This window comes from Sebastes umbrosus, chromosome 19 (genome assembly GCF_015220745.1).
Source record: "Sebastes umbrosus isolate fSebUmb1 chromosome 19, fSebUmb1.pri, whole genome shotgun sequence".
NCBI lineage: Eukaryota > Metazoa > Chordata > Actinopteri > Perciformes > Sebastidae > Sebastes > Sebastes umbrosus.
The window spans coordinates 10,105,762-10,116,985 of NC_051287.1; the positions used below are offsets into that span (position 1 = coordinate 10,105,762).

At 40.2% G+C, this 11,224-nt stretch overlaps 1 protein-coding gene across 4 annotated transcripts in view; it reads left to right on the plus strand.

The window, feature by feature from the left end:
• stom (stomatin) overlaps positions 1–11,224 on the plus strand; it is a 36,070-nt gene that overhangs the window by 2,558 nt on the left and 22,288 nt on the right. For 2 of the 4 annotated variants that reach the window (XM_037753183.1, XM_037753185.1), the window contains 5 exons: positions 227–299; positions 3,671–3,753; positions 3,951–4,154; positions 8,273–8,407; positions 8,512–10,972. In XM_037753183.1, coding sequence (XP_037609111.1) covers positions 227–299; positions 3,671–3,753; positions 3,951–4,154; positions 8,273–8,407; positions 8,512–8,700 — 684 coding nt within the window. In that variant the 3' untranslated portion in view covers positions 8,701–10,972. Of the gene's footprint in view, positions 1–226; positions 300–3,670; positions 3,754–3,950; positions 4,155–8,272; positions 8,408–8,511; positions 10,973–11,224 lie in introns of those variants that run through there. The other 2 variants (XR_005204446.1, XM_037753184.1) reach the window with 2 other exon arrangements.

The following is an 11,224-nucleotide window of genomic DNA, read 5'->3' on the forward strand; positions in this document are numbered from 1 at the left end:
CTCTTATATTATGTGTATTTATTTAACAGCCTTTAGAGCTGGTGAACCATTGTTTTGAATTGACTTAATTAAAAGTATCCTCAGCGTGCAGGGTGATTGCTCCGTGCTTTTTAAAAATTAGTATCCATAAGCATATCTTAATATCCAATTACATCAGTAGAATGTCAAATAAGAGAAAGAGCAGACTCGTATACGAGCAATTTATGTGGTTTGTCTCTGTACACAGATTGTGAAGGAGTACGAGCGAGCTATCATCTTTCGCCTGGGGCGCATTTTGCGAGGAGGAGCCAAAGGACCAGGTCAGAGATTTTTTTTACTCTTTCCACAGCCTCAGTTCTTGTTCTAAAATGAACTTCAAACATGGTTTCAGTGTCTCTATGTCCCACTTGATTATCTTACACTCGTCTTCATCACTTAGTTAAGGTTCATTAATTGTTCATTGTCTTGACATTAGGTAATGTCAAGCTAAACAAACCAAACACAATTTGGCTCAGGGTCTAGAAGATACTGTAATTTGCTGGATGATAATAAGAGTTGAACATCTAACTTTTAAGCGTTGATCATCTAACTTTATTACACTCTAACATCTGCTTCATAGAGAAAGAACTTTATAAAACTAGAAAATATCTTTGGGACCAGTTCTTACACAAGGTCAGGTTTAGCTTCTCTGGTTTCATTAAATGTAAAGTTTTTGGCTGTGAATCGATTAAAATATTTAATCACGATTAATCACACATTTTTATCTGTTCAAAATTCACCTTAAAGGGAGATTTATCAAATATTTAATACTCTTATCAACATGGGGGTGGGCAAATCCTCCCCTATTTTACGGTAAATTCAAGGCATTTAGAAGAAGACTGACTAAAACCTAAACCAGTAGTGGCTTACAGGCAGCAGAAACCACAATAGAAAATATGACAGAGCACTGGAAATGATGCCAGTGTGTTGGATAGTGTGGACTTCCTGCTTGTTTGTTTGTCCTATCAACTAGCTTTTAAATACAGTCAGATAATCTTTGTTACAATGCATCAGTCACTCATTGTTAAACCATATGTCCATGGCAACAAGATGTCATAGAACCTACGTGAGCAAACAGGACTAAAAGGTCACACGAACAAATCTTCTGCTCATCTTGTCTTTAATGCAGTAAATTCACTTCGAGGTGTGGCTCTGCACTCCAGTACAGTGCCCCCTCCAGCCAGTCAGTGACCGAGTTAATGACGTAGATTACCAGCAAACACATGATATTTTCCCAGCAGATGCTCTGCCACTCCTTTACTGCAGCCATTAAATTCCTGTTTCGGGAGCCTTTCTGTAATAGTGTCTTTAGTCTCCAGTGGTTAAACACATGATCAGTTGGTTTGCGGTTGTTTTAATGGACTTGGACAGCTTTCAACTCTTTCCCTTAAAAAGCCCTTGTCAGTATGTTTAAGATCATTGTCCTGTAATTGGGATATTGGGATATGTTTCACACATTAATGCTCATCAAATAGTGTTTGTATATAATCTAGGGCTGTCAAAGGGGTCTCTTGACCTCTGACCTCAAGATATGTGAATGAAAATGGGTTCTATGGGTACCCACGAGTCTCCCCTTTACCGACATGTCCACTTTATGATAATCACAGTGACACAGTTTGGGGCAAGTCATAGTCAAGTCCGCACACTGACACACTGACAGCTGTTTTTGCCTGTTGGGCTGCAGTTTGCCATGTTATGATTTGAGCATATTGTTATGCTAAATGCAGTACCTGTGAGGGTTTCTGGACAATATTTATCATTGTTTTGTGTTGTTAATTGATTTCCAATAATAAATATATACATACATTAGCATATAACAAGCATATTTGCACACTCCCATGTTGATAAGAGTATTAAATACTTGACAAATTAATCCTTTAATGTACATTTTGAACAGATAAAAAATGTGTGATTAATTTACGATTAATCATGGACAATCATGCGATTAATCACGATTTAATATTTTGATTGAATGACAGCCCTAGTTAGCATGCAAATGTTTGTTACTTGGCACTAAACACCAAGTACAGCTGAGACTAATGAAAATGTTATTAGTTTTGCGGTATTTGATCCTAAACCAAAGTTTTGGACAAATACAATTATTGACCTGATGATGGTGCTAGAGAAAGGGGATCGCCAAGGTGATTACAATTCAACCTGAGGGTGACATGAATGCTTGTACTAAACTTCAATCCATCCAATAGTAGTTGAGACATTTCACTCAAAAACACAAATGTCAACCTGCTGGTTGCACTGGAGGAAGTGGCCATTTCCATCCCTAAAGCCATGCTGCTAATATTGGTACAACAATCTTGCTCTTGCTGTACTTTCCCACCCATCCCCTTCCTGCTGGGTAGGATGACAAATTGGTCATGGGACAAATTAAAAACAGAAAAATATGTAGGCCTAATAATAACAACAAGAAGACCTTCCAACTCAAAAGTTCAACCAAGTGAGGAGCACCAACATACACCAGTTTACGGGGGCTCCATTTATGAGCTGCCATTTATGGGCTCCCAGTCCACAGAGCCATATGTCTGGCAATGCTACTGCATATATGTCTGTTCAAGGTCTGAAAGATTTAATCATTCTATTCTCAGTGATGCGACTTCTCTTTTGAAAGGCAGCAGATTTGTTTAAGTAAAAAATACAGACTCCCACGAGGAATAATTTGCATACATCTGTCTTTTTTTATCTTTGATTTCTTGTTTTACGGGATCTAAAAACCAGGCGGTGTCCTCTCAAAATGCTGAAATGTGACTCCTCAGAGTGCCAGGGGACCCCGTTTCTGACAGTGTGGAGTAATAATAGCTCTCTGCCAGCAAACTTGACATTTCTGAGATGCCAAAGTTGAATTCAGCATTTAGTTTCCCGTAATGCCCCTCTCTCTCATAATCTGTCTACCTATTCATCTACAACAGCTGTTATACAATAGTGGCACAGTGGCGAACATTTCCCTGTATATTTAGTTTGAAACAGGCTCGCGGGGATAGTCATAAAATAAAAAAAAAGGCTGTGTTTGTGGAACATTTCACATCTGTATACACTTTTCTTCTGTCATGTTTACTGGAAGGAAATATTTTTCCAGGATGCTCTTCTGTGGAATTTTCCACTGCACCACATAATGGTTTACGGAGTCTGTGTGAAAGCAACCGAGGCCTCTTTACTCCTCTGACAGGAACTGTAATCGTTGTAATCGAATGCTGGAAATGTCACGACAGAAACGGCATGAGGAGTCTGCTGTTGTCTTCCTTTCCCCTCCTGAGCAGATGGCTGTGATCTCACCATTTAAATACACAATATCCTGACAGGAAATGCAGCACACTAGTCTCTAACTGGCGTGGCATTAATGTTTGCTAAATGATTGCACACCTAGCACATGTCTGTTTCACTCAGGCACATGCCACGTATTGTTTAATGCACTAATTCAATCATTGTGACTTGAAACGGGCTTATGAAAGCCGCAAATATCCACAGCTTTGCCTCGCTGTCAGCACAGCTGCAGTCTTATAAAGGGGAGCTTGACTTGGCCCCCTGCCAGAATTTCATTCATCCCGGTGTTTTCAAACATTTGCGAAGACGCTTCCTCATTATTGTGTTTACAGTGGCTTTAGTCTTTGTTAAAACTATTTGCATTCTTGTGATTCCGCAGGGCTGTTCTTCATCTTGCCGTGCACTGACAGCTTTATTAATGTGGACATGCGCACCATCACCTTCGACATCCCACCGCAAGAGGTACGACATGCACACTTCCAATTACATTAAACAAATAATTTGTCACATTCACAGAAATTCAAAGGACAACAAAATAATTGTGCAGATTCTTGATAGAGCCCAGCAGTAATGCACTCTTTGGTAAATAAAACAATAAAAATCATTTGAACATTTTCTCCTTAACATCCCTAAACAGTTTCTACCTTTTTATTTCTCAGGTTTTGACCAAAGACTCTGTGACAGTGAGTGTTGATGGTGTGGTGTACTACCGGGTCGCGAATGCTACTCTGGCTGTGGCTAACATCACCAATGCAGATGCTGCTACCCGGCTGTTGGCCCAGACCACCCTGAGGAACGTCCTGGGTACAAAGAGCCTGGCAGAGATCCTGTCTGACCGGGAAGAAATCGCACACAGTATGCAGGTAGAGTACAGCAGCCGTTATACATACTGTTAGCTGGCATTGTGATCCAAAACAACATGCTAGAGCTAATATGCTTCCCAGAATTACCAGTTTGTACATACTAGGGCTGTCACTTTTTATTAGAAATTCACACTTTGGTCCGAAACGTTGGGAAAATATTAAATATTCAAACTGTTCCTGACCTGTTTGAATTTAAAAATTACCGTCTAAAAGTTCAAAAGACCGTTTGAAGTAGTTTGCCTTGTGGTCTAAGGAAGGGCACTCTCAAAATTCACTATCTGCATGACATATTGTGTCTGTAAACTGAACTAATGAATAAAATGAAGGATGACACTAGCGAGCAAACGAATGGAGCAACGTCAACTGTACAAGACACAACTGTGTACGACACTCTGACCACCGACGAATGCGCTTTGCTGGCCGCACATGCATATGCGACAGTCACAGCGTATTGTATCACAGTACCACAGTTTGAATTAGGTCAAACTTGACTTTTTTGAGAAAGTGACAGATCTAGCACATACCTTTTCTGTTAGTTTGTTGGATACTAGAATTTTAAATACTGTACGCTGGTAAAAGTAGTTCATCTAATATTCCATATACAGTAAGGTTTGTTACCCTGTTTCTACATTTATAACATAGACCGTATATATAGATGGACGCCGCCTCTCCACTTCCTCCCACTGTACAAAAGTGAACCCAAAATATCCTAGATACGGGAGCTGCAATCTTGAGATTTTGACGTCATTTGGAGCGAGAGTCTGCGCAGTAGTGATAGCCGAGCACGGCCGACGCAACAACTAACCATAATATCTCTATAACTACATTTATGATCAAATTGACACGTGTTCTATTACACAACCTCGTGACGGTTATGGAAAGTTAAAGTTACATCTCCTCTCGTACAATTTTCTGAGCCTCCGGCTGCACGACTACTTCGCTCAGAGCGGCTGTCAATCGCAGCTGTCAATCATAGTTTTCTGGCCTGCAAACTTTGCTCTCGTCGACCCTGTTTTCAGGCAGAGAGTAAAATAAAAACCCACTGTATGCTACTATTGGTGGCTGAGTGGAGAACAAAGTGAACCTTCTCAGTAGTTGATGGAGATCAAATCAGAACTAACAGGAGTGAATTTTAGAAGTACATTGATCAGGTGGACCCAAACCTGATGCCAACATGTTATCCATAAAAAAAACTTGTCATTAAAATGTCATGATGTTGTGTTTTCAGCTTCTTATGCTGCTCCCAAATTTGCCAAAAAATCAATAACGCAGCTTTATTTTTTTTAGATGTTTTTAGAATCTTATTCTACAAAGATGTATATCCCAATTTTGTGGCTATCTTAGACCATTTATCAGTCTTGACAACAACCAAACATATTATATATAAACACATCATGTAGTCAGTAAAAAATAAATGTAGGCAATAATATGAGACTCCAATAACACAGACTGACTCATAAAGAAAACAGAATGCAGGATTACAGTGCCACCTGAACTCAGAGTCAGTTAAACTAACAAACAGTTAAAATGTGTATCCACTGTAAACTAAGAAAAAACCTTAGGTAATCCCGTGCTCCATGTAGAGCACAGCTGTTAGTTTGCCTTTGAGTTCAATTATTTATTTATTCATTAAACTTTTACTTCCAGTTTATGTTGAGCTTCTGTAACTGATTTAATATTTATTTCTGACGCGCACACAGCCGGAAGGTTTGTCAGTGATCAGTCGGCAGGCTTGGGGAGTAACGGATTACGTGGAACGGCGTCGCGTAATTAGGATACCCAAAAAAGGTAGCTGTAATCCATTACAGTTACAGAAGAGTTACACTTCAGGACATGAGTCTCTCACCGCAGCAGCAGCAGCAGCGCTTCGTGTGTGCGAGCTGCACCAGATCTACGAGGTAGCCGTCAGGTAGAGGTAGGCGTTGTGGCTCCCGTTAGTAAAATAAATACTTTCACTGGGTGGAAATTTCACCATTATTTTGTATGTAAAGCAGAGAAGGGGAACAACATCACAGTACAGAGCAAGTTATCACAAAGCAGGATGGTTTGTTTGCACGCTTTCCAGTTCATCCAGATTATTCTTAATGCCTGGCTGTCTGTATGGAGAAAACGAGCTTTGTTCTTGTATTTAATCAAATCAGACAAAGCAGTCCTACTGTTACAGCTATTTAAGATTTAGTTTTAGTCTAAGATGAAAATTCTAATTAGTTTTAGTCACATTTTATTCATTTTTATCCTTCATAGTTTTAGTCGACGACAACTCAAAACGTTTTAGTTACCTATAAAGTAATTCGATTTTGGCCAAATGTTTTCTCTCTTAATTTGTGCAGCTATGTTTTTTAATTTAATGAAAAACACAGGTTGAATGATTAGGAATACAGCTTTGAAGTTAGTTTGAGTTCTCCTGACTGCGCTCATTAATGAGGCTCGGTCAGTCGCACCCACCGGTCCGTTATGAGAGCCAATCCGCCCACCCAACATGTAAAGATATGTGTCACTCAACCACCCGAACCCGACCCAACCAGAAACCGCCAACTTTATGTATTATAGTAGCACAATTGTCAGGATTGAGGTGTGAGACAAGAACGACAGAGATGGACTGAGCACCGCACAGAAGCTGTTTCCATGCCGCGAGGCAGACGAGCGTTCACGTCTGCCTGTCTATTCACCTGAGGAGCGCAGAGACCCGCGGATCATAGCGGGATGTCAGTTTAGTAGACGGTCCTTAATGTGGCCCAGGACACATTCGGGTACACACTGCTTAAAGAATGTGGCCATATGTGATCCAGACCACTTCTGCATGTGGTCTGAGTGATCAGATCTCAATGCGTCCTCAATGCGTCTTTAGTCCGTTCATACCTGTACTTAGAGCTGTCCACTTGTGATCCGATCACTGAGAACGCATGTTAATACCAGGTCTGAACAGAGCCATAGTGCTGTAAAGCGTTGCATGCTTTTACCGGGAGATTGTACCCGCTCACCAAAGGTACATAGTGCAAGAACAGGTGTTCGGGGCGCGGAGTGAGAATGAAAGAGGCGCCATTCTCCCTATTACAAGTCAGTGTACCATCAAAGGGATTTTGAAGCTGTTATTTTAAGGTAAAAAAAAGTTGAATACTGTTGCTTTAATGTCAGATATACTTTATATGTTCAGCATCACAGTACACTAATTGTTTTCACATTGATGTGGATAAAGTTAGAAACAGTGTTTTTTGTGTAAATAGGGGTTTCTCCACTCCAGCGTTTACAGTTCACTATCCCCACTGAAGCACAATAGAAGAATGGTTAAACCTCTTCCTCCTCCTATATATTGTACTGGGGGTTTTCAAATGGCAAATTGTACATTGCCGCCATCATCTGGCACGGAGCAGGGTTGAATTGATCGGCAATTTGGACATTAACATACACTGTATATGTAATCACACAGATGATATCTGTTTGGTTCAGTTGACTACTGTAGAAGTGTAGTGATTTGAAGGCTTAAATGGCCTCGATTGAATCACTGCTCAACAGTTGTACAGATAAACATAAACTCAGTGGCTGTCTGTAAGGACTGTGCAGCACAGAGCGTAGCCTCAGACGTTTAATTTTTGCTCTCACAGTAGGACGCTTTATCTGATTTGAAGAAATACAACAAGAACAAAGCTCCTTTTCTCCATACAGACAGCCAGTCTGTTTTTATGGCTACATAGCTCCTAATGTGTACTGTAGGTGCTCATCTGAAAACATCCTGCATGAAATACTTGATGCATAAAAGTGAAAATAAATCAATACTGCTGTACTATGATGCACACAGTTTTGCATGAGTAATTTTAGTATTTTTCTTTTTACCTTTACAGCAACTGTGCTTTCAATGTAATTTTTTTTTCTGCAATGTTGAGCTCCATCTGCTGGACAAATTGAAAAATGCAAGATAGTTGGCTTTGAAAGAGGAGGGAGTTTTGGGCTCATCTTGGAAAGGAACGTCTTGTTTTTAGTTTTTTTTTTTATCACATCATATTGTTGCAGTACTAACTGACATGTTGCCAGTTTCTGTCTGACAAAATGAGATATTTCGATAGAGGCTCCGGAAACTTAAGAAAACATGTTGAACACTTGTCTCTCTCTGTCCTCTTCAGACCACTCTGGACGATGCTACAGACGCCTGGGGCATCAAGGTGGAGCGGGTGGAGATCAAAGATACCAAGCTGCCCCTTCAGCTCCAGAGAGCAATGGCTGCTGAGGCTGAGGCCAGCCGCGAGGCCAGAGCCAAGGTTTACACCAGTATTCATTGAATATATTTCTAAATATTAGTATTGATTCTGTGCAGGCATCCGTCATCCCTCCGTCTTGTTCATCCTCCTGTTTTCCTCTCAAGGTGATCGCAGCGGAGGGAGAGATGAACGCGTCGCGGGCCCTGAAGGAGGCCTCCCTGGTGATTGCCGAGTCTCCGTCGGCCCTGCAGCTGCGTTACCTTCAGACCCTCAACACCATCGCCGCCGAGAAGAACTCCACCATCGTCTTCCCGCTGCCGCTGGAGATGATGCAGGCCTTCATGAAACGCTGAGGAGGAGTCTCAAAGCGCATCGTTCACACGCACACGCACACACTCACACGACATGCATCACTTACATGCACACACACATTTAAGGCCTCTGTGTCTATTAAGCATGTCTTTTTGAACCAGCAGAGCTAAGATGACGCTTAGCAAGTTGTGCTTGTGGCTCATGATGCACCGAGCTGCCCTCAAAAAACTTGTGGCTACTAACACCAACCTTTTTTTTTTATCATTTTGCCATAGTTGCATTTGAACACACCTCAACTGACGTAGCTGACAGCCAGGCCACACGCACGTATGTTCTGCGGCTGCGTGAGAAGAAGTAACTCCACACCAGGAGGGAGCAGTAGTCTGCACTCAGAATCTGGTAAAAACTGCAACACAAAAACATTTTCGATCTTTGGTTACTTGATTCCAAACTGCCATTTTGTTGTAAAAAAAATATCCTCCTAGATTAATTAGACCACTTAAGCGGATGAGCAGAAGATACAAATATGAAATGTAACTTGTGTAACATAGTTGCATTGCTCAGACCTGTTAATCAGAAAGCCAACCACTGACTGAATTTACTAGTAGTGTTTATGAGATTGAACTAAAAACAGCGATAGTGCAGCAGGTGGCTTAGCTTTTATCCTGCTCTTTTATTTCTGTCTTTTCTTTATGCTACAAATGTAGAAGTCATGCAAGGTTCCCTGACTATTACAGAACCTTCTCATCATCCGTTTTACAAACATTTTAAAGGAAAGTGCCTGCTGGTTATGTGGCCTTACACCTTCATACATACACATATTCCTGTACTTATACATCTAACATCTCCTGATACTGTGGCACTACTGCAACCACTGCCAGCATCACAGTGCTCTCATCATTTTATACCCAAGTATTTTCCTTATATCCATATTAGGACTCTATTGGTTTTATTCCCAATCCACAAAACCAAATTAAATGTATTTTAGATGTTGACTGTACCATTGAATATTTTTACTGAATTTTAGTATAAAACTCATTCATACTTCAAACTTACATTGTACCCTTGAAGGTTCAAACACGTACAGTACTATACTTGACCTGCTCCACTCGACTTTTATCTGGAGAGTGAGAGAAAGAAACACTAACATGCTGGTATAAAGATCCCCTTTCGCCTTTTTAGAGGCACAAGATGGATCCATGCAATAGCGTAATCTTGTTGGATTGCAATTGCGTTCGCTGTATTACAAAACTAACCGGCACGAGAGGTATGCAGCGATCTTAAAATAGCCCCTTCAGAAAGTAGGGATCGGCCAGAGTGACATGCAAATAATAACACAGAAACACACACCTTTTCTCCAGTTGCCAGTTCCTTTCGTCTCAGATGACATAACACATGTCCGAAAGGTTGACCGTCAGGCTGGATGTTACATGTATATGTTTACAGTATGCTTTCTATTCATACACAGCATATCTTATATTTAGCAGGGTGGACAAAATGTTAGGAACACCTCACATTACCGTAGAGTTGAACATTATCAGCTACACAGGTGGTACTGTATGTATCGTAGGGCTGGCAGGTGTTCCTATTATTTTGTCCACTCCCTCTCTGACTTAACTGCTTAGGAGAAGCGGGGACTGTTGGAAAGAAGTCTCAGCCAAAAGCCTTAACTCACTGCCATCGATTCATTTTACAGCCTAATGTCACATTTCTATGCATGTCCAGATGAAAACAACTGATTTTAATCATCTATGGGTTTTTTTAAGCAATAGTATTTTATCACATATACACTAATAATAGGTGTAAACAAGCCAAATAGTTGAACATCTTTGTATTTATCAATCTTTAAACTGGCATGTAATTGTTATATTTTTCCTCCTTTTGACATATAAAGGGCAGAAGTGTTGGAAAAAGTATGTTAAAGTATCTAGTGTTGTCTGACTAAGTAGTGTTACTATATATGTGTTTATATACAGTATATATATATATATATAATTGCTGACCTATGAATTTATTAGTTTTGCTGTGGCTAGATAGGGTTTCGGGTTTGTTACAACTGAACCTAAGGTTAAAGGTGCACTACAGATTTCTAATTTTTTTTTTGTGAAATACAAAGGCTGTTACATTATTTTACTACAGTAACTCCTTTATATTTGAGTTGCTACAACAGAGAGAAAGTATTATTTTGATAATCTTCCACCATTGTTAGTTTCTGCAGCTAACAAAACTTCTTTTGTATCGTTTGATATAGTTTTATCCTGACATAAAACAAATATATGAACTGACTTGAAATAAAGACACTATCAAAAAGCATCTTTGTCTGTAGATCATAGACTGTATATAAGAAGTGAACGTAGTCACCGTGACGTCACCCATTGGTTTGTGGACTACCGTTTTGAAGCCTTGAGTTCGGCATTTTGGCCATCGCAATCTTGTTTTTTTGCTACAAGAAGTGACACGAGAGGGTGGAGCTAAATACAACTGAACGCTGAATAAGACATTTTCAGGTGTCTCAAAAGTTTATAATTAACTTTCATGAACTGAAAACACACTGTGAAAGGGTTA